This window comes from Anastrepha ludens, chromosome 4 (assembly GCF_028408465.1).
Source record: "Anastrepha ludens isolate Willacy chromosome 4, idAnaLude1.1, whole genome shotgun sequence".
NCBI classification, from domain to species: domain Eukaryota; kingdom Metazoa; phylum Arthropoda; class Insecta; order Diptera; family Tephritidae; genus Anastrepha; species Anastrepha ludens.
In genome coordinates this window covers 4,664,399-4,686,885 of record NC_071500.1, presented here as the reverse complement: position 1 = coordinate 4,686,885, position 22,487 = coordinate 4,664,399, and the positions used below count along the sequence as shown (strand labels likewise).

The window sequence follows — 22,487 nt, the reverse complement described above, 5'->3', positions numbered from 1 at the left end:
CTGCGACATGTCCAGTTACTCAGTCATTTTGCCAGTATTCCCTCCATAAGGAAGTCAGACACCAGATTGCCGTCTGTGTTCTTACAGAAAATCGCCCCGGTCAGGAAACCTTCTGTAAGCCGCCGATTTTTCTGGTCGAATTTTCGTGCGTTTTTCCTATGGGTCAGTATCTCAAGCTCCTCGCACTCACGTATTTCGGCTTCTCGTTTCTTCATTCAGATAATACGTCTCTCTTCCTTTTTCTGCTTCCGGTAGTGATCCCACATGGTGATCCTATAAGCACCATTCTTTCTCTCCGCAGCATCATGCAATTCCTTGTCGTACCAACTGTTTTTTCGGGCTCGCTGAAATCTAATTTCTTCTTCGGTGGCGGTACGTAAAGAACGACAAATGCTGTTACATTGGATCTATTTTAAAATCTTTACTGTGAAATAAAAACTTGACATATGGAAAACAGCTTTTTAAGTCGTTTATATAATTTAAACTAAAAGCTACAACCATTTTTCCACAAAGTATTCAGAAAACTCATTGTACCCCAAAATTTACATCCATCTGCAGTTTTATAATATGAAATATCTAATCCTCAATAATGTGGAATTTATTTTTACTGACTGTAATTTTTTTTATGCCTAGAAAATGCAATGTAGTCAATATTATTTTTTTACTACCTAATAATTTCCCTATTCCCTATGTTCACCTCTGCTGCCTATGTGACACACAAACTGCAGAATACTGAGAGCAAAAGCACCCCACTGCGCCTCCTCTCACTGACTTCTCCCCAGCGAACGAGTTGAAAAACACCCGAACTGTTCGAACCAAAAGTGTTGCCAAATTAGATTTACGATCGCCTGTGCGCCAGTGTATCTCGAATTGCGGCTAACGGCAGCAGCAAACAATTTAGAGCAAAATCGAAAGAGTTCAGAAATCCTCGTTGTTTCCCAGTGAGTACAAGTGTGTATGATCATGCATACATATGTATGTATGTATATATGTATGTAATAAGTAAATACAACAATTGCAAGAGCAACAATAATAACAACATAGCAAAATATTGTGAAATTGTGGCAACGGCAGAACAGTCGATATGACACGATGAAAAAATACGTCTGCCATAAAAAGTTGCAATGGCCCACACTACGCACACAGAAAAGGCCAGCAGCCACTATGGTGGATGAATCCAAAACAAATCCGTTGCCTCCTATTTGTTTTCAGCTGCCGTACCTACTTTTTGCTCTTGCTTTATTTTCGCCGTTGTTTTATGTGTTATGTGCGTGTAAATTGTTTACTCATTGCAAAATTTCCAATTAGAAGCCGAAATTTTTCCGTAAAGATATTATGTGACAAAAATATCGTCTATATACTACGAAATGGATGTACCCACAGTGCATACAGATAAATAATACAAAAAAAGAAAAAAAATACGTAAAAGAAAAATTGCTTACATTTCGCCTTTTGCTGTGTTGTTGTGTCCAACGCTATTTGTGTAGCTTGGCCATTCATATTGAATTTTCTCAGCTCTTTTCATTTCAGTTCAGTTCACTTAATTTTGTTTTGTTTATATTTTTAGCAACATTTTTGTTACCGCTTTGCTGGTCCTCCCTGCTTCGTCTGCGATTTATTCCTACTCCGACTTTTGTGTTTTGTTCAGCAGATGGCAATTTTGCTGGTTCATCTTCGGCGCCTCATACTGCTGATGAGCATCGTCTATTTGAGCGGCGCTGTGATGCGACGCCTGCTGAGCGAATCGCGGCACACCTACCTGCAACACATCAATGGCAGAATGTTTACCGCCCGGCATCTGCACTTCCAAGCCTGTTCCTATATTTACACCGCCTATGCCTATCTGGTATTGGTGAACTACGTTAGTGTTAGGCGATTCACGAACATGTTGGAGTTTTTTCTCACCTGATCGAAATCATTTACGTATTGCGAGTTGTGGGGAGTGAGGTTATGTTAAATGGGTTTGTTTGTAATAGACTAATCATAATGTATGGAATTTTCAGAAATATATGAATTAAATATTAAAAGGACATTTGTAGATAATAAAGTAAAAAAACGAATAGAATGTAAATGTGCCCGAATTTATTTTCGTCTGTTTTCAGTTGCTTTGCTATCACAAAGGACGAATCCATTTTTCTTCGTCCAAGTGTGCTCATTCCTCGGGTAACCATACCAACCTAACCTAACCTAACCTAACCAGTTGCTTTGTTGAGTTTAAAATATCCTCATATTGAAAGAGTCAGGGAAATTACTTTCGTAAGACATATTAGAAGTTATAGTTCAGCAGGCCTGGCGTTAAGGTCTTTAAAATTCTTATTATTGTAGAAAACTGGAGTTTAAAGAAGAAAGTCTGAGTTCTTTGTACTACAGTCATCGCCAAATCAGTCTCCAAGAAATCTCTTTTCAGAAATATTGCGGTCACGACTCAAAAACTGAAATTTTTTTACATAAGTGTTATATAAACTCCAACGCAGTCATAAAAAAGTACCCTTACTGAGTTATTTTTTTAGTTAAAAAAATGTCTACATCAACTCCCAAACCAAATACTTGCGGTAGAAGGTGATGCCATAAACCACAATGGAACCACAATTGAAAGTTGGCATAGACTGCAAATGATGGTTTGAAGGCATGATACCGAGACAAAGTATGATCCACAAGTGCCAAATATTGTCAATACACACTAAAAAATACTCAAATGGAGGCTCCGAGCGTATAAATTTAAAATTGACTCTCGTCATGGTTAACGTCAAAAACCAGGCCATTGTGAGCTGATGCCTTAGTGTAATACAAAAACCAGTTGTTGTCTCTTCATAATTCGGGCGCCATTCAAACGAATGCCAATAGTAGCAACGAAATCTTTGGTTTTATATCAAAGATTTTTGAGTACAGAATCCCTAATTTCCTTGGCGCATTGTTCATCGTTTTATGTTGATAGTCGTCCAAATGGGATTTCGGCTTGAGCGTTTTTTCTACTTCTTTGAATTGTTGGCATCACTTATAAACTTTTTTTCATTCATAACCGATCACACAAAGCTTTGTGTAATATTCTCAATATTCATACAGCAGAAATTTCAACAAAATTTAATATAACTTTACAATACGATTATCGACTGAAAAATGCCAATTTTTTTTGTCCGCGCGACGACCCATTATGTTACTAAAAACATTCACAAAATCTTTCACCGCTGAAATTTGTGACGACCTGTCTTCAGATCACTAACCAGTCACGGCCAGCCATATTTAACTGATAATCTTCTTTCCTTAACGTCAAATAATACGAATTGGAAAATTAAGAAAATTCCTTTACAAGCTCCAAAAGACATTTCAATAGAAAATAATGAGGATATCGACGAGAATATTAACATTCTAAACCATCTGCTTATTTTAGCCGCCGTAATAGCTACACCAAACCCTGTGGTAGAGAAAAACTGCGAAAAAGAAAAACTTACCTCCAGATGGAGCTACTTGTCACTGCAGAAAGAAGATGTCGAAAATAATGGCAGCCCTACAGTAGGGTGGTCCAAAAATGCATGGGAAAAAATTTATATTAAAATTTTTATGCTGCCGCCCCCCATAATGGTAAAGAATGAAAAATAAAAAGACCCGTATTTTTTTTTTTTTTTAATCAGACCATATTTAATGGTGCCGCCGGGGCTTTGAAATATCCCATGTATTTTGCATGGGAAAAAAAAATGAATATATTTTAACCGGATACCTCAGTTTCTCTTCATAATTGGTCAGGGAATAACAACCAATCTCACAAAAAAATATCATAAAAGTAATATAAAATATTGTTTTTCGATTTTTTCTTAGATTTTCGTTTTATGGGGGCTTTTTGGGGTTCTATAAAAAATAGTTAATACAAAAAAAAATTTATTATTTCATAATTGGTTGTTATTCCCTGACCAATTATGAAGAGAAACTGAGTTATCCGGTTAAAATATATTCATTTTCCAGGTTTTTACATGAAATCTACGAAAAAGTATTTTTTCCCCATGCAAAATACATGGGATATTTCAAAGCCCCGGCGGCACCATTAAATATGGTCTGATTAAAAAAAAAAAAAATACGGGTCTTATTTTTCATTCTTTACTATTTTGGGGGGCGGCAGCATACAAATTTTTTTTGGACCACCCTACCCTACAGATCTTCGGCCACAAAATTTAATTGAAGCAGAACAAAAGCAAGCTCTGGAAAGTGAAGAGGAGCAACAGTGATTTTAAATCGCCTGTAAAGAAATTATATCCTCATGGAGCCCAAAGTTATTATCTATAGAAAGAGAGTAAAAAACTTTAAGCCACCCGGGTACACTGAAATGCTACCAACACAAGAAGAGATGAAAGTAACAGGTGGCGCAAAATTAATCAATTATGGAAAGATTTATAATATTTGCAAATATCGTCCTACGGCAATCATATTTGACACTTGTGAGCTAGACAGCTGCAGCATGCAAACAGACAAGCAATGGAGCGCGTAAGGGTCAAAATAAAGATTTCCCTCATTCAAAATAATTGTTTTTTTTTAGTAAAAAGTTGAATGGTTAATTTTGCGCCACCCGAGTAATTTTACGCTACCCGTCGGACGTCGTAATGATAGCCAAATCAGGAAAACTTGCAACGATGCCGGCAAATAAGCAACCTGCCTTACGTCTCGTAACTTTTTGAAAAAGTACTGATATTTAAATAAATTCGTCCTCTATCTAATATAAATCACTCCTCCTCCTATTTGTGGTGTGCGTCTTGATATTGTTCTACAAACGGATGACGCTGTTCAGTTTTAAGCCGACCCCGAATGGCGAATAGTTTTTTATGAGCAGCTTTTTCGTGGCAGAAACACACACGGAGGGTGAGCGAGCATTGCTACAAAAACCTTTCCCATCATTTGATGTTTCAAGCACAAAGATTCGAATCTACGCACTTCCGAATAGTAGTCATGCACCAACCATTTGACTGGGGGGCCGCCTCACACACCTTACTCGTATTTAAAATTGCATCACGACAAAGTTACGATCTCGTTTCACCTCAATCTGTATTGTCTTGTATTTTATCATGCATTTCCTTTATTAACCTAAGTTCTCAAAAAAGTAGTATCAATCTAAAAACATATCACAGAATAATAATACCGAATATTTGAAATGAAAATGTAGCCTTACTTTTTAATTCTTCCTCACGTTTTGCCATACAAGTATTATTATTATTAAAATACTTAAATTGATGAAAATAAAACCAAAAATATCTTGTTTTGCATTTTTGCTCAAGCTCGCATGAAGGGCAGGTACGCACATACAACAGTTGCTATTTTCTTGCTCTCTGCTGTCTACTACGGCGCCATCTACAAGTGAAGTAAAGCTACTTTGGGTTCGAAACATTGCTAAAATATGTTTGAGTGCTAAATAATATTCCATTCAATGTGTGAATACAGGGTGGTGCATCTAGCGCCTGAATTGATAGATTTTTTAACCTCAACAGCTAACAAAGCATCCCTGCTGTGTCAGATATTTAATTTTGTTTTATATTTTAGTTATTTACTTATATACAAACCGCCCTTTTGCTTGAACAAAGTTGGGAAATTTTAAAATTGAAAATTGGAAATGGATAATCAGCCGAAACAGTGATGGCCAATGGCTACCAAGAAGCTGTGATTTAACTGCAGAGGTGATACAAGAGTTGAGACATGGTTTTCAAAAAAATGTTTTGTTTTTTTGCTAAAGAAATAGCAAAAATAGCAAATATCTTAAAAATATATTGTGTGAAAATTTGAAGAGAGTCCGACAAATACCTTTCGAGTTATGCAACAATTAACATAAGGCGCTCGGGCGCTCCGGAGCGTTCGTATGCTGAAAAAATGTATGCTGCACGTATGAAAGTGGCATATAAGCGCGCTAACGATAACACTCGAGAAGGTAGAATGCCACGTAGACAACAGCAAATCGATATTTTGGAATCTGCTATGACGACTGAAGAACTATTGTATTATATGGTCCAGGAATAGATGACACAGTGTAAGTAATTCAATAATTCGTATAAATGAGATTTTCTCAAAACTATGTTTTTTGAACTGGTGATCACTGTAACTTAAAAACCTGAAAAACATAAAAAACTAGTACCAGATCGAAGGAAAACTTTCGATTTTTTTAAACAACTTTTTCTCGGTTTTTTTTCTCGAAAATCTGAAAAATATTTCCCGAGGCCGTTATATTGTTAATTAAAAAAAAAAACTTCGATTATCTAATTAATAAAACTGATTTCTCTTGCCCGATTGATTTTAGATGAATCTCCAAGGACTTGTGATGATCGCCGCAAGGGACTTCTGGAGAAACGTGCTCCATAAAAAAGCGATAACTTTTACAACTATTAATTTTTTTTTTTTTTTTGAAATTTTGCTAAAGTCAAAACATGATGTATTGATGCTATGTTTTTACTTTTGTAAAATAAAGCAATTGACTAGCAAAAAAAGTTATTCAAAATCATCAATAAGATCAAAAAGTGCAATATTAACATAGATTATCAACCTTCCTTAGGTTCCATTAAATTGTTAAAAATATATGCAGGATAAAATTAAATTTTAACAAATTTAATAATTATGAAACTAAAATAACAAATTTTTACCAAGTATTATTTTGATTTCTTACATAGAAAATACTACTTATTACTCGTAATATGCTTCTAAAGCCAACGCGAAAGATCTTAAAACGGCGAAAATTTCTGCAAGGAACATTGAACTGTATTCATTCTAGAAGAACCGGGTAGTCAGCTTCGGCATTAACGAGATCAAAGATAAATAATACTGCCTGAAGGGTACCTCTGTCACTTAATGGAAAAAGACAGCGAGACAGGGTCTGGTGTGAGCTTGTTCACGGATGGATCGAAGTTGGATGGAAAGGTTGGAGGAGGAGTTTTTGCGAGGAGCTCCCTATCAGACTCAAATTCAGGTTACCGGACCACTGCAGTGTATTCCGCCGCAAGGTAGCCGCAATCAAAGAGGTAGCTGATTGGTTGCTCACATGCATACTAACAGTTAAGAAAGTAAATATTTACGCCGACAGCCAAACGGCAATAAGGGCCCTCGGGTCAGTGACGGTGCATTCGAAACTGGTCAGGTAATGCCTGGCCTCACTTTCGACTGCGTCCGAATTCTTTGACATAAGCCTCATATGGGTTCCTGGTCGCAGCGACATTGCGGGAAAATGTGAGGCGGATGAGCTGTCCAGAAGGGGGACATGTGAGGTGATTTCCCAGTGAAGGGAGAGAATTGGGATCCTCTGACTACCTGTGGTCTGCTCCTGGAAAGATGGACTTCACGCCAACTCAGCGAGCATTGGGCAAGTACACAAACTTGTAATCCTTCTGACCAAGTGTGGATAGGGGGCGCTCGTGCGAGCTTCTGAGGTTGACAAAATATCAGCTCTCGAATCTCGTGAGTTTTCTCACAGGACACTATACGCGAGGAGTGCCTGCTGTGAGACTTGGAGTTACCTCGAGTCTTTTTTGCCTCGGATGTATGGAGGATAAAGTGGACTCATCTCAGCACCTTCTCCTTAGTTGTCTTGCTCTGGGGAGGTAAAGATCTAGGCATCTTGGCTCTTACTTCTTTGCTACGCCTACTGTTATCACTCAACTCCCTCGATTCAAACGAATGCCAAACACAAAGAAATTTATCGATCTGGCTGAAACTTGGTGTGTGTTCTTCGAAGAGATGCCACTAACAAATCTCGATAGGTGCCAGTAGTGCCATCTCTCTGCACGGACTTTTCAAATGAACCTCGTATTTTTTGTTATCAAGCGAACAATTACTGCGTTTTCAGCTTCGGCTTGCGCTCCACTGTTATAACTTTAAAATCGTATTGTAATTGAGCACAAATTTATTCGCAAGAGGTAACCTTCCCTACGTTAGAAATGGCAAGTCGGGGGCTTGGATTTACTTAGCTTTTCATAGTGGCTGATTTTGAATATCATTGAATCATTTTAGAAAAAGTACGGCCCAGTGATGCCGCGGGCCCATAAACCGCACCAAACAGTCACTCTTTGTGGGTGCATTGGTTTATCGGCAATCACTCTTGGATTATCATTCGCCCAAATGCGGCAATTCTGCTTATTGACCAATCCACTGAGGTGAAAATGTGTCTCATCACTGAAGATGATTTTCTTCACGAATTGCGCGATATGCATTTTGATTTGAACGCCCGTTTTTATAATAAGCCTAAATAACTTTAACACGTTGCTCGATTATGTATCGTTCTATGGATCAAATTGAGTTAGTCTGAAGTTGAAAAAGGTCAAATGAAATGCAGAAAAAAACTTGACATTAAGGTGTGGTTCGCATTCAGCATCGGCCCTTGAAATTTAACCACCCTTTACATATGTATGTATGTATGTAGGTGGTATTGACGTGGGACACATATTTAGCAAATTGATTATTACACTCAAGAGATAGCAAATAGCAATTGAGCCTTCGTCAATACGCCATACACCTTATTTTTGGCGTAGTCTTAGGTATTTAACCACCCGCAATTTTATTGGGAATGAAATGCGCCAATTCCTAATGCAAACTTTTTAATACCAATTGACAACTTTTAAATGCAGACAAATTATTTGCACACCTCATTTGCTTGTCAAGCCATTTTGCCAGCAAATTCGAATTATCAATTAATTATTTGCCATAACATTAACGGTGTTGGCGGTGGATGAATACTCGTACACCGACATGAACGCGCGACCGAGCTGCCGTCATAATCCAAATATATTGCGATGATTAATAATTGAAAATAGACAAACAAACAAAACTACAATTCATTTATACATTTCTAAACATACAAAGACGCATGTGGGGGTGTGTGTGAATATATATTCAAATGCATGTATGCAGAATAAATATTGAAAATGTTTTAGTCTACAAGTCGGTATGACTTAATTTTTCAAAACATTTCATCTACATCAAATAAAAAATATATGATCGTGATTGAGGCCACAAGTAAATTCCGATGTCCTATGTCACATTGAATGAAACTCATGACGAATGGATGTTCAAGGAAGATATTTCTATTAGCTACTACATCTACATATACACATGTGTATGTATGCGAGTGTGAGTAGTACTTAAATGTGGGAGGGAAATAATTATTGACAAATAGTCTGCTTAAAAGCCGGCCGGAGCAGAAAATAGGAAATGGAAAAAAATAATTGTTTTGAAAAAGTAAATACACAAGGGGAGGAGGCTAATGGATAATTTTGTTATTTATTCCAGCAAACATTTTTGGTTTCATTCAATACAAATCAATGTTTGGGAAGTAAAAGCTCCACTTCTACTCTTGAAAAGCCACACAAAAACAACTAAAGTTTCCGCTACACCTGAAACAAGCACAAATTCTAGCGAAATCCTTCAATGATTACTTAATCACATTTTATATGAAAATTTTATTTCAAAACATTTACGCATGTATGTATGTATGTATGTATGTATGCATCTTGGCCAACATTTGGCGGCATAAAGCGTAACTTTTTTCAACACGAAAATACAAAGACTTGGCAGCAAAGAATTTATTTTCCAATTGAATTTTTGATAATTATTTTTTGTATTGATTTTTATTAAGGGGGTCCTCTAGTTTCTTGGGTCGAAAATATCGAATTCGCCAAAAGGGAAGAAGGAGCAGCTCTGCGTGACTTCCAAGAAGAAGAGGAAGGCCTATTGTATGTTCCAGGCATAGCAGATTGACGGTAAGATGAAATTTTTACTATAAATCACATGCGCGAACTTTGAAACGCGTTTTTCTCGAAACACTATTTTTCAAAATAGTGACCACGATATTTCAAAAACTACTGAACCGATCTTGTTCAAATATATACCTCATCTTTAATATATTATAAGCCAGCGAATGAACTAGGATTATCATGATTGCTTCGATAGTTTTTTTCCTATGAGCGAAAAAATTAAGAAAAAATAAGTAAAAAATAGAATTTAATTTTCAAAAGTGTATACAAAAATTAATTTTTGTAATTAAGAATTCATTCTAGTTCAATCGCTAGTCTTAAATATGAAGATTAAAATGTCGTTTGGTTTTTCGATTTCAGATAAGCCAAACAGCCGCAATCTTGGTCACCGTCAAGCACCTCTTTTACTTTATGTCTTCTTGTCGGCCACTATAACTTTTATTCTATTATATATTTTGTCTTCAAAAAATTTGTAAAGCTCATTTAAATGTTACTAAAGATTATGTGAACACAATGAGATTTATTATTTTGATCGTTTGCCCGTTAAAAATTATTGAAAAACCCGAAAAAAAACAGATGAGAAACTAGAGGACCCCCTTAAGGTGCAAAAGTATATATTACAATTATAAGCACACACATTAATGTTGCATGCAAGTGTATTTATATGCACACGTACAGATAAGATCCAAGTTGCCAGGTAGGGCGGAAATATCTGATTTTAAAAAAATAAGTATTAATACAAAATTTTCAAATGATGCTGGAAAATACTAAAAATATTTAAAAGTAATACAAAATAACAGTATTTTAATTTTATTATTGCTACTCACTCATGCAAGTTGTACGGGATCGTGTCAAGCATCTCTTCCAATTTACTGTATACATCTAAATTTTATGCAAATATTTCTTTCTTCTATGAGAAATGAATTCATGCCGCATCAGACAAAGGGAACGAGTACTCAAAATCTCTACTAACAATTTTTTTGAACAAATATACTATACAAATGTACTTCTTCTTCTTGATTACGCGATTTTGCCCGAGTTTAACAAAGCACGGCAGACGTTCCCGATGATTTCCCGTGCTAAGCAGCTCCAGTTGGACACACCAAGTGAAGCCAAGTTCTTCTCCACCTGACTTTCCAACGAAGATGAGGCCTTTCTCTTCCTCTGCTACAACGAGCTGGCACTGCATCGAATATCTATGATCTGGCTCTGTGCGTTTGTATCCATTCAGATGGCATGACTCAGCCAACGTAGCCGTCGTAGAGCTCATACAGCTCATTGTTCCATCGTCTACGATACTCGCCGTCACCAACGTGCAAAGGTCCAAAAATCTTTCGCAGAATCTTTCACTTAAACACTCCAAGGAACGCCTCGTCGGAAGTAGTATAAGAAGAGTACTATGAAAATAAAATTTATATATAGAAAATTGAAGTTTGCCACAAAATAAGTAACAACTTAACTGAGTAAAAACTTAACTTCGAGTGAATTGAATAACGTTTGGACACAAATTTCAGCATCACTCTTAGATAATTAAAACATTTTGGTAACGTAACCGAGTGAGTTCGTGCATGGCTACTATTCGGTTGACCTGGCTGGGAAATCCATTGTGGACAAGAAAGTGCAATTGATAGAAAAAGTTAGATCTAATAGCTTTCGTCCCGATGTACAAAATGCAAAGGTGTGACCAACATTAGACCGTTAATCGGCTCTCACCGATTTTGAAGGAATCAGCTGATTTGCTGACTTACCCAGGTTACAACAGCAGTTTTTTTACAAAGAAACTGAGATGATGTTGGTGATATACAAAAAACATCAACGCAGCTTTCGCTCCAGTTACTTCGTTGCCGTGTCAAAAACGACTAATTAGAAGAGCGTAAGAATACGTGTGGAATGAGCGGACAGAATTCTGCTGCCGAATGGCCGGTGGTGATGTGGCAGCCGAAGTTACTCACACAATTTTACTTCGGATGACGAAACCTGGTCAGTCGTAGCTTTGTCCCGTGGCTGGCATTGCAAACCTTTGAATACTTTTTTGACATGAAAACTCTTCTCATAAGAACCGTCTGCCATTCCAAGGCGTCATAAAACTGTAAGTCGCTGCATTTGTAGAACAACATCAAGTTGCACACCATAAGTGGAGTAGAATCCGGTCGAACACCTAACAAAATATGTACCTGTGCCAAACCGATTCCATTTGATCAATGATCAGAATGACATAATTTTCATTATACGTGACTAGTTGAGTTTCCTCGAAGCACATTCATCAAGTTAGAGGTGACAACCCACTCGAACTATCTAATACGAGGGTTGCCTTTTATATTTTCCGTTTTTGCTGCACTACGTGTGATGAGCTGTAATTCAATATTTTTTATCATAAATCCATCACTTTTAGCATTAACTTACATGTAACGTCTTCACGTACGATTATTATTTGTTCTTTTTTCAGTGAGTTGAAAAATTAATCTCGCCCAAAAGATGGAAATTACATAATTCGAGAAAATTTTCGTCCAATGATTTATTGCGATTTTCGACGTGGATTATCGAGGCAGGAGTGCATTAATCAAGTTACCTCCATTTTTGGTATTGAAGCATCAAACTTCGCCACTGTGAAATGCTGCTGCAATGAATCCCAACGAGTTCCAATGTGGCAGTAGAACTTATAATGAGGTTGATCGAGAGGGAATCAAATGGTCGCCCATTTTTTCAGAAAATAGGATCATGTCGCAACTGTTTCACTAGAGAATCTTAAAGTAGACAACTTTTTAGTAATACACAACTATTTGTTTACCAGAAGTTTTCGGAGAATATAAAAAAATCAACCACCGAAAAGGCATCAGCCTTAACCAAGCCAATGCGAGCTGTCACGTATCGGCCAACACAAGAGATTTTTTGAGCACTCAATAAATTGAATTAAGAGATTATCCGCAAGAGGAGGAGATTTCTTCTTTATTTTCGGTATAATAAACCCAGCTATGTATTGAAGGCCACACACAGCACACCGTTCGCAATTCCTTTTACTTTTGTTACTTAAAATCAGTCGACCAACTAACAATTTGAAAACGACATGGAAAATTGAAATTAAATATTGTAAAGGGTTAAGGATTTGTATTTCAGTCGCAGTTCGAAAAAAAGAAAAGTCACAACCATCCCACCTTGAGTTTTTCTGTAGAACCGCTGTTGTTGTTTTTCGCGCTGCCAGTGCGGTAAAGTCACCTATCATCATCGTATAACTCATCTAACGATAGACAAAGGAAACATGAGGTTTCGACAGGTTGAGTTCAGAGGGAACGAGGTGTTAGATCGCGCGGATAGTATCGATCGGTGTCCCGGCACGTGCCGGACATATATTGAGACTGTCCGGGTCGATTCTGGATAGATAGAAGTTAGCCTGCCACAGATACGCGAGGCTCACGAGGCAGCTGAAGCTATTCGCCTGCAATAGGTGGTGGTTGGTCTCTGACAACGGCATTCGGTGGTAGGGAGTTTAGGAAGATGGTGAGAGTCTTCCGACGAATATCGTTTAATGTCTGTCTATATACTGTCCGGTTCAGTAGTTTTAGTTATGTTTAGTCTGTGTAATCGAAGCGATGCCTGCTGACTCCCCTGGGAGGTGGCTCAATCTCTAGCAAATGTCTACAGCGGTGATTCCTACGGCAGCACTCTAGCACAAATTGTTTGCTGAGCATTTTGCTGTGCTCCTTGACCGGAAGCATGGAAGCTTCGTTGGGAAGGCGCTGTAGAGGAGACATCAGAAGGCACTCGGTGACTGTCCGTATTTCAATATTTTGAGAAGTCTGGAACTTTGTCTACTGCAAATCACTAGTACCGAGCGTAATTTAGTACCGGGTAACCGTAGAGGTTCTCTTTGTGGCGGAAGGTAGAAGCTGTGGGAGCTAAGGGCGCTGGATGGCGGGAGTAACATGTGACCACAAATCGTGTGGACCATTCGCTGTGTGTCTTAAGGCCTGAACAGGTCTTAAGGTGGCACCACCTGGTTGCACCTAACCGATGTGGAGTTTGAGTGGAGCTGTCTTTGACAAATGCAACAGAAATAGAGTGCAGGTCCAGACATAGGATCCACGCCAGCCCTTAAGTGAAGTATCGGGAGCAGTATTTCTGCATGGCGCTGCTGGAGTGACGATAAACGAGGGGTTCAGCGCACTAAACAGGCCGAGCTTACAGGGGTGACAGCCTTTGGTCGAGAATACCCGAGTCATTCCGGTGCGTAGAACCGGCCATGGGAATGCCTGTAGAACCGTCTCGGCTAATGGATCTCTTCTTTCATTTAAAATCCATATATGCAATTAAATTTAAATATTTACAAGTTTCTCTTATCATAACTGAAGATAATAATAGCATCTCGTTGTTTATAAGAAAATAAATAATTTATAGTTTTCTTATTTCACTTTCGTTCATTTTTTAGGCCTGCAAGTACACTGATCAATAGCTACACTAAAATCAAATAAGAACAAGAAGAAGCAGCAATGCCGCTATAGGAATGAGCTTTGTGAAATTTGCGTGTCCACGGGTTATGGATACGAGCTATGGCAGCGCTCGTTGATAATTGCGCTATTACTCGTAGCCTCCTGCCAGCTAATCATAACAAAATCATCTTGCACGTTGCCATCTTTCAAACAATTTCAAAGTTATATACATATACATACATATGTATGTATATACATACGATACTTATGGATGTGACTGTCAGAGTCACATGGCATTAAGTCCACTTTCGCTCGAGCACAGACACTAGTTTGTTTGTGTTAATTTTCTTTAAAACATTTATTTGAACGAATGTGGCATCTCTTTCTTGAATATACAAACATACATACATTCGTGGACAAAAAATATGCCGTAGCAGTGAAATTCGTAACATCGGTGGGACCGACAACTGAAAACATTTTTGCTACGAACCGTTGTCATGGTTGCCTTGCTTGTTAGCGCACTCAATGTGGATGTGGAGGTGTATCACTTAGGTTAATTTCCAAATATATTTTTAGAAATGGAATTTTTGAAATTTTATTTTTCTCGCTTCATATGTCGAGCACTCAAAAAAGCAACAACTACAAAGACTAGAAATAAAAAGTATTTATTTAGGCAAATACAGTGGAATCGCGATAACTCGCAAGCCAAGGGACCACGAAAATATTACGAATTATTGCGATTTTTGAGTTAGCGAAGTTATGAATTACAGATAGAAAAAAAATAAAAAATACAAGTTATTGGGACTACTTATTTTTATGGTTGTTAAAATTTTTACAAGTAAGGCGCTATCAACTAAGATTACACAGATAAAGCATTTTTGCAAAACCAGAAATAAAAGTAACGGTTCAAAGCGATTCGCGATTTTTTACTCTTTCGCCAATTACGAGCTATAGAGCATTTTGTTTTGGAAGAACTTCGGCCAAGACTATTCAATAATGAAATATCAACCCCACTACCGGTGGCAACAGGGATAAGACAAGACAAAGCTTAAGCCCTATCCTATTCAATCTGATTATGGACGAGATATATCTGCTGTAAAATCTACACGGGCAAGAGGATATTTACTGGGAAATGAAGCGAAGATAAAGTGCTATGCCGATGACGCAGTTGTAATGTCGGACGACGGAAATGACCTTCAGCGGATGTGCAGTATGCCTTCGAGAAAGCTGCTTCTGCAATCAATATGCAGATGTCGGTAGCCAAGACGAAGACCATGACAATATCTAAACAGCCACTGTAGTGTAAGCTTGCCATATGAGGAAAGATAATCGAACAGTTAAAGGAATTCTGCTATTTGGGCACCATAGTTACGGCATCGAAAGAATTAACAGCAGAAGAAAACAACCACATGAATAAAGCAGATCGAATCGCTGGATGCTTACGCGATGTAAAATTGCGAAGTAAGCTCCGAAGCTTAAATTTATAAAACATGCGTTCGACCAGTGCTCGCCTATGCCGTTGAAACCCGAGTAGACACAACTGACAACTCAAGCACAGATCAGGGTTAAGATGGCAAATTTACGATCAATCACAGGACATACTCGCACAGATCCTTTGCGAAACGAGATTAGAGGGATATACGACACGCAAGGCATTAATAGGTGACATGGAAAAATCACGCGGTACGCATGCTCGAGCATAGTTTGGCTACATCAGCAATGACGGGAAGACCGATAACCCGGACGCCCTCCCAAGCGCTGGAATTAATGTTAGACATTCAGCTCTATCGATAACTAATATTTTTTACATACAATATAACCCAAATAGGTTTCATCTCTTATACAAAAATTATTGAACAACAGAATTCAATCCTATAATGAGGAAGAAGAAGACAAAAAGACGAACCACTAAAAAAATTGGCGCAGTTGTTTGGCTTAGAAAGCAAAAATGCGAGTTATCGAGGAGACCAAATTGCATGTATATATGTATGCACATCTAGTACGGTATCCAAGACCCTGAACTTTGTTACGGATTATTGTGATTTTCAACTTGTGGAGCTTTCAAATTATCGCGATTCTACTGTAAATGTAATTGTGTGTGCACATTCATATATATCTATATACACACATACATAAGCTTAAAAGTGCATAATAATAATAAAAAATAATAAATAATTTAATTTGTTTCACAATGCATTACCAAATATTATAAATATATCTTTACCCCACGTAGTTCCTAGAAGGCACATGGGCCTCAATAAACTAATTATAAGTTGGTTTATTTAACACTAAGAACTTAATTAGGCTCCACCTGTTGGCTGGTCATCCGCGTCTGCGAAAGGGTTCCAGTCTAGCGCTGCTCTTGTGATGTCATCTTGGAGTTTGCGCAACGTATGCTCACCGCATTTTCATTTACGACGCTGGAAAGGTACTTTCTTGGTCGCATCCCAAAGGTCAAAATTGCTCATAACATCGCTCCAGAATATCCGCATAATCTTAAGAACACAACGATTAAGGAAAGATTGCAAAGTTCATAGGGCGCACGCTATTATATTCCATATTTTGCACCCATATAAGAAAACTGATTTCACGTTAGCATCGTATATCCTTAGCTTCGTAGGCATATGCGAGTTGCTTCCCATACCTTGTCTAGCATACTTTAGATATTCGGGTGCGTATACCCCTGCTGAGCAGTCAGTTTTTGAAATAATGCTCCCGGACTTTCCACTTTTTTAGTGACCATGGATATTTTTTTGCTAGAAGTTTAATTCCGAGCGCCACAGCTAATAAGCACCTTTAAGGCAGTCAACCGCCGAACGGCCGGCAATGTTCCACAATTCTACGCTGACGAAAACACCTACGCCATTCGAAATGAGGAGGAGAAATGAGATCTGAATAATTCCTTCTGACTTAGTATGGCATACCTCATGTAGTGTCTGGCACCAACTGCCTCCATCCGAAACAGGTGAAGGAAGACGATTTCCTATACATATACGAACCTGAAACTGACATATTCTAGGTGCCAATAATATAGACTGATGACTTGACAGAGACCAGTAAAAAGTAGTTCAAAAATGTCTTAACACATCCCATTGGCGGTCAGACGCATTTTGTATGATGATTCAGTCACAAAACAAATAGATGTTGCACCATACTGTTGTAGTCAGTTGGGTAGGCAAGTGAAATGGTTGATGTACCAGTCTGGCACTCCCCAAGTAGCACTAAAGCGCCGTTTTGATACTATTATGAGAGCCAGCCAGACAGAGCAGTTGATGTAATGGAGAAGTAATCGGTAATCAGTCAATCTTCTTGGAAAATCGTGATTGGTATTTAATGATGCGTATATGCAATAGGCAGGCAGAGTGACTTTATCCGGCTCGAAGGATTAATAATGTTGTGATAATGAAAAGTTGCAGGGAGAATCCTGTATGCGGCTACACATCTGTTGCGGGGAGAGTCAGTTCCTACGTTTTACGTTTTTCAACTCTTGTTGTTTGTTATAATTTTTTGTGAAAATAAGTAGGCTTTGATTGAAAAGAAAAATGTATAAAAAGGAGATATTTTGGAAAATAAAAAGGAGAGAAAAATTGTAACTTTGCAATTGAAGCAGCAAATTTCATTATAACAAATAAGAATAGTTGAAAAACCTTAAAGTGTATATAATAAAAACATATTTCACAAAATCGGTAAGTTCTATGCATGTATGTAGGAGAACAAAGTACTTGTTTCAATCGAATACTAAGTTGGACTCAACAGTATTATTACTGAACATATTTCGATTATTTGAAAACTTATTGATGAACTTAGTTGGCATTGAATTTCCACACAGGTAGAAAGAAAGACCTTACATGATAATTTGCTCGTGTACTCTGGACAGAAATGCCGACATTTTTCTTAACTATCCATTTAGAAGAACCTCAGTTATAATCTATAATCTTAATAACGCAGCTCCGATACAGTATTTCGGAGATCCGCGGAGTGAAATGGGATGGTGCATGACTACCATTCGGTAGTGGCCGGTTTCTAAATCCACTGCTGGAAACTCCCCAATGAAAAACAGTTTTTTCTAATACCGATCGCTCTTCGGTAGTCAATGGCAAAAATATTTCTGCCATAAAAAATATCTTCATAAAATGCCATCTGCCATTCGGAGTCGGCTTAGAACTGTAGGTCCCCTCAATTTGTGGCCAAATATCAAGACACAAACCACAAATTGGAGTAGGAGCTCGGCCAAACGCTTCGATACTTAGTCAAAAATTTTTGTTTACAAATTTGTAGTTTAGAAAATTGATTATCTATCAGCCTATGTGTCCTCCATACGTATCATTGTGTTAGCTGAAGCACCTATTTAGTTGCCTCATCCGAAGCTGTCGCTCTTCAAGCATCTGCGACATATCAGAGAATAGTTTTTAATTTGTCCGAAGAAGACGATTTCAATCCATATTCAAAATTGTAACGCTCTGCAATGTCGTCAAATGTAAAAAGAGCAAGGCGGGATTAAGAGAATTCATTGATTGAAGAAACGCACTTGTTGATGACCAAATACGTCACGATGCCAAAATAGTCAGCGGAAGCGCTCTTAGAAGTAACTATCTTGAACATTTAGCTTACAGAAACCACACAAACGACGACGATTGCTTCTGAAACATCCAGAAAAATCATATGAAATTTGGAATAAAAGGCAAAGAAAAATCCCTTTTTCTCTAAAAGTAGAAAGAAGTGTATGAAATATTGACAAATAAACTGTGAGTATGAATTTTTTTTAATAAATTGATTTTTAATATTTATAATTAACGATTTTTTATGCTAAATACTTTTAAATCTTTTCCAGCACATCACAAAATTGACACAACAATTAAAAAGTGCAAACTTACACACACATAAATAAATTCAACCAAATATACTCGTAATTATATATATGTGCGTATGTACAATACTTTGTTTGTGATGTTTGGCACTGCTCGACAAACGCACTTTTCATTCCAAAAACGAACTCCACACGTTTCCATGACCAAAATAAACGGAAGCATTCGCTACAGAGAATACACTAGTGACCTACTTACACACACACATATCTATGCACGTATATGTTTATATGTATATGTATCATGGATAGATATGTAAGTATGCCCGCTTCCATGAGTTTACAAAAGGGTGTTGTCACTTTTGAAAAACGTGAGAGGCGTGAAAGGGCCATACATTTCAAAATATATACGCTTGTGTGCCATAGTTCTGTAACTATCGGGTGTTTTCTTGAGAGCCTGATAACTTAAAATGATAATACGAAAAGGAAATATTATTGCAAGCTTTCTTTTTGGTTAGGTTGCACAGAAAGTGGGCCCACTTGGACGAAGAATTCAAGTTCACCCTTTGCGATACCATTGCAAGGGAAAAGTGGTAGAGGAAACCGATAGGACGAAAGGAAGGGTTGCGTATTTGTGGATTACGAACGATGACAGAGTTACGCTTGTGTTAAGCGCTTTATGCTGCTGTTGAAGTTCATTAGATTTTTGATATCACGGCCTGCTCTATCAGCAGGCGTAGGAAAAAAGCAAAAACCGAATCTTAGTCTCGCGAGAGCAGGGCAGCTAAGGAAAAGGTGCTGAGATGATTCCACTACATTCTTCATAGAACTGACGCAAAAAGTACTCAAAGTAATTTCAAGTCTCACGGCATGCATGCCTCGCGGACCCATAAGGATACCCTCTTAATTCCCTTACTTACATATTACTACTGCCTTGATCAAAAAGTTACCGGACTATATTCATAAAATTCGAAACACAAGTTTATTCCTTAAAAGTGATATCATCGCCTTCAAAATACAACCATCAACTGCAACGTACGAGTAATTATGCCAGCGTTTGATCCAGCTCTCGAAACCTTTCTGGAACGCTATTGTCAGTATAGAAATCAGAGACACCTTCAGGTTTTCATTACTTCCTTTCTCTTTCGGCTGTTAAAACACATTGCCGGTAGTGGTTTTTTGATTCGATCAGATTGATGCGAGAAAAAAATCGCAGGGTGCCATATCAGGTAAATTCAATGGCTAATGGATGAGATTCGTTATGTTCTTGGTTAAAAATTCACGGATAGTGATGGCACTGTGCGAAGGTGCGATATCATCACAAATTATCTTTTTTTTTTGGCGAATTGCTTCACGGAAGTGTCTCATAACGCCCAAATAATAGTATTTTTTAACTGTCTGACCTTCCGGCAAAAATTAGTGCTACATAATACCATTGTAATCCCTAAAAACTGTGTGCATCGCTTTCTTTATTCATTGAAAGCGACATGGTTTCTGTGTATTGGTTCATTTGGAGCTCTCCACTCACTCGCCTGATGTATGGATTGCGTATCGTACTCATAAACCCACTTCTCATCTCCAGTAAAGGTGCGTTTGATGAGAGTTTTGGCCGGATTCAACCTTGGAAAGCATGGCGATGTCAACGCGGTCCCCTTTTTTGCATTCAGGTCCCTTGGTACCAACTTTGCAGCATTTCGGCGCAAACCCAATTCATTAACTGAAGGTTCGGATCTCCGCGCATGAAACACTAAAATGAAGAAAACTTTTTTTCTAAAAGCGGTCGCCCCTCGACAGTCAATGGGTAACATCCAAGTATAAAAAAATAAAAATAAATAATTGGCGCGTACACTTCTGTTAGGTGTTTGGCCGAGCTCCTCCTCCTATTTGTGGTGTGCGTCTTGATGTTGTTCCACAAATGGAGGGACCTACAGTTTCAAGCCGACTCCGAACGGCAGATATTTTTATGAGGAGCTTTTTCATGGCAGAAATACACTCGGAGGTTTGCCATTGCCTGCCGAGGGGCGACCGCTATTAGAAAAACATCCAAGTATACTTCTGCGATAAAAAAGATCCTCATAAAAAATATTTGTCGTTCGGAGTCGGCTTAAAACTGTCCTTCTCTTTGTGAAAAAACATCAAGACTACATTATTTATTTATTTATTTTTATTATTACTGACACAGTTTCCCACCATTTCTAAGATTTTCGCACCACTGAATCCAAAAATTGAAAAGAAACGCAAAATCTAATAAAAAATCGTGGCAAATTCAAATCTATTTTTAAAACTGTAAAAAATCTAAACGACGTGCAGAGGGGGATTTACTTAAGGAGGCGTAGCTTTTACAAATGTCAAGCAATGGAGGTCAAGCTTTGCTAAACACAGATGGGGCAACCCAACGAAATAAACAGAACTCAAATCAGTTGACTTAGAGCGCCACCTGGTTGCTGTTCCGGGAACTTTTTGATCAAGGTGGTATGTTGTATGTCGCATTCAAGAGAATACAGCTAATATAAATTTCGTATTTTTTATTATTATATATAAGAAAAGTAGAGGAGATCCACTACTTTACATTGAAATGGAGCACTAGTGTGAACACCTTCGGCTCTCGTATTTTTTAGAAAACACATTTTTCAAGAAACTGAGAAGAATAGCAAATATCGAAATTTTCTAATAACCTTAATTAATTTTTTTTTCAATTTTCAGTAAGTAAATATAGATAAATATGCGTTGAAGTATTTTTCGTAAAACTGGCTTCCACTTCCACACTTTTATTGTATGTATGTGTACATTTCAAATGTGTGAGTGAATATATAAAAATATACAGCAAATAGCCCTTGCTTTGCCATTGTAAGACCGTCACTTTGAAAATATTTGTGTATTTTCGAAGCCATTCAGATAATTTGTCTGACATCCCCATGATCGGTGGGCTTTTCATATGTAGATAGTTTCGCTTCAACATACTTTCATACATATTTGTGCATATTTGCGTACATACTCATATAAAGATATCTACATTTATATATTTACTGAGCAGAATATGCACATATAAGTTTATTTTTAGCCCGTTATTTATTTTATTTTACTTATGAGAATTTTATATTTTTAAACCAAGAAAAATATCGTCAGCATCACCTTTGTCATCTTCATCAACCTCATCATCGCCATTCTACACATATCTGCTCGTTTAAATATACCGCATCCTAAAGCTTATAATAATTCTCAGCATCATCGCCTAGCCAGTAATAATTTTCCTTAAGGCAGAAAACAAATTTCGAACCCCCACGGAAAGACGTAAACTCTGTCAATAATTTCATGAGTAAGCGCCTAAGGCAATAACATACAAATATATGATATAAAATAAATTAATGTTTACGAGTACATAGCCACCACATTCATGCCACTTAGTATAATAAGTTGCCACTAGATGGTGTGTATCTATAATGCGTACATATGTACACTGCCGAGCTGGGCACATACATTTTTCTTCGTGTTCAGGTGAAATGTGTGGAAAATGATTATGAAAAAATCCAAAATGTTCGTTGCTAAAAATAT

The 22,487-nt window shown here is 37.6% G+C and overlaps 2 protein-coding genes across 7 annotated transcripts in view; one reads left to right on the top strand and one right to left on the bottom strand.

Annotated features, from left to right (window-relative positions):
• The window catches only part of LOC128862087 (FH1/FH2 domain-containing protein 3), a 228,145-nt gene that overhangs the window by 198,042 nt on the left and 7,616 nt on the right, over nt 1-22,487 (bottom strand). The window lies entirely within an intron of this gene.
• LOC128862091 (uncharacterized) lies at nt 840-2,065 on the top strand. 2 transcript variants are annotated; one of them, XM_054100516.1, is made up of 2 exons: nt 840-941; nt 1,568-2,065. In XM_054100516.1, exon 2 carries the CDS (start codon nt 1,652-1,654, stop codon nt 1,907-1,909), a length of 258 nt encoding a protein of 85 aa, XP_053956491.1. In that variant the 5' UTR covers nt 840-941; nt 1,568-1,651; the 3' UTR covers nt 1,910-2,065. The 2 variants fall into 2 exon arrangements, with proteins under 2 accessions (XP_053956491.1, XP_053956492.1); XM_054100517.1 differs by having other exon boundaries at nt 852-951.

Excerpts from the sequence above, each read along its gene's own strand:
- LOC128862091 (XM_054100516.1), top strand. The coding sequence starts at position 1,652 with ATGGCAATTTTGCTGGTTCATCTTCGGCGCCTCATACTGCTGATGAGC.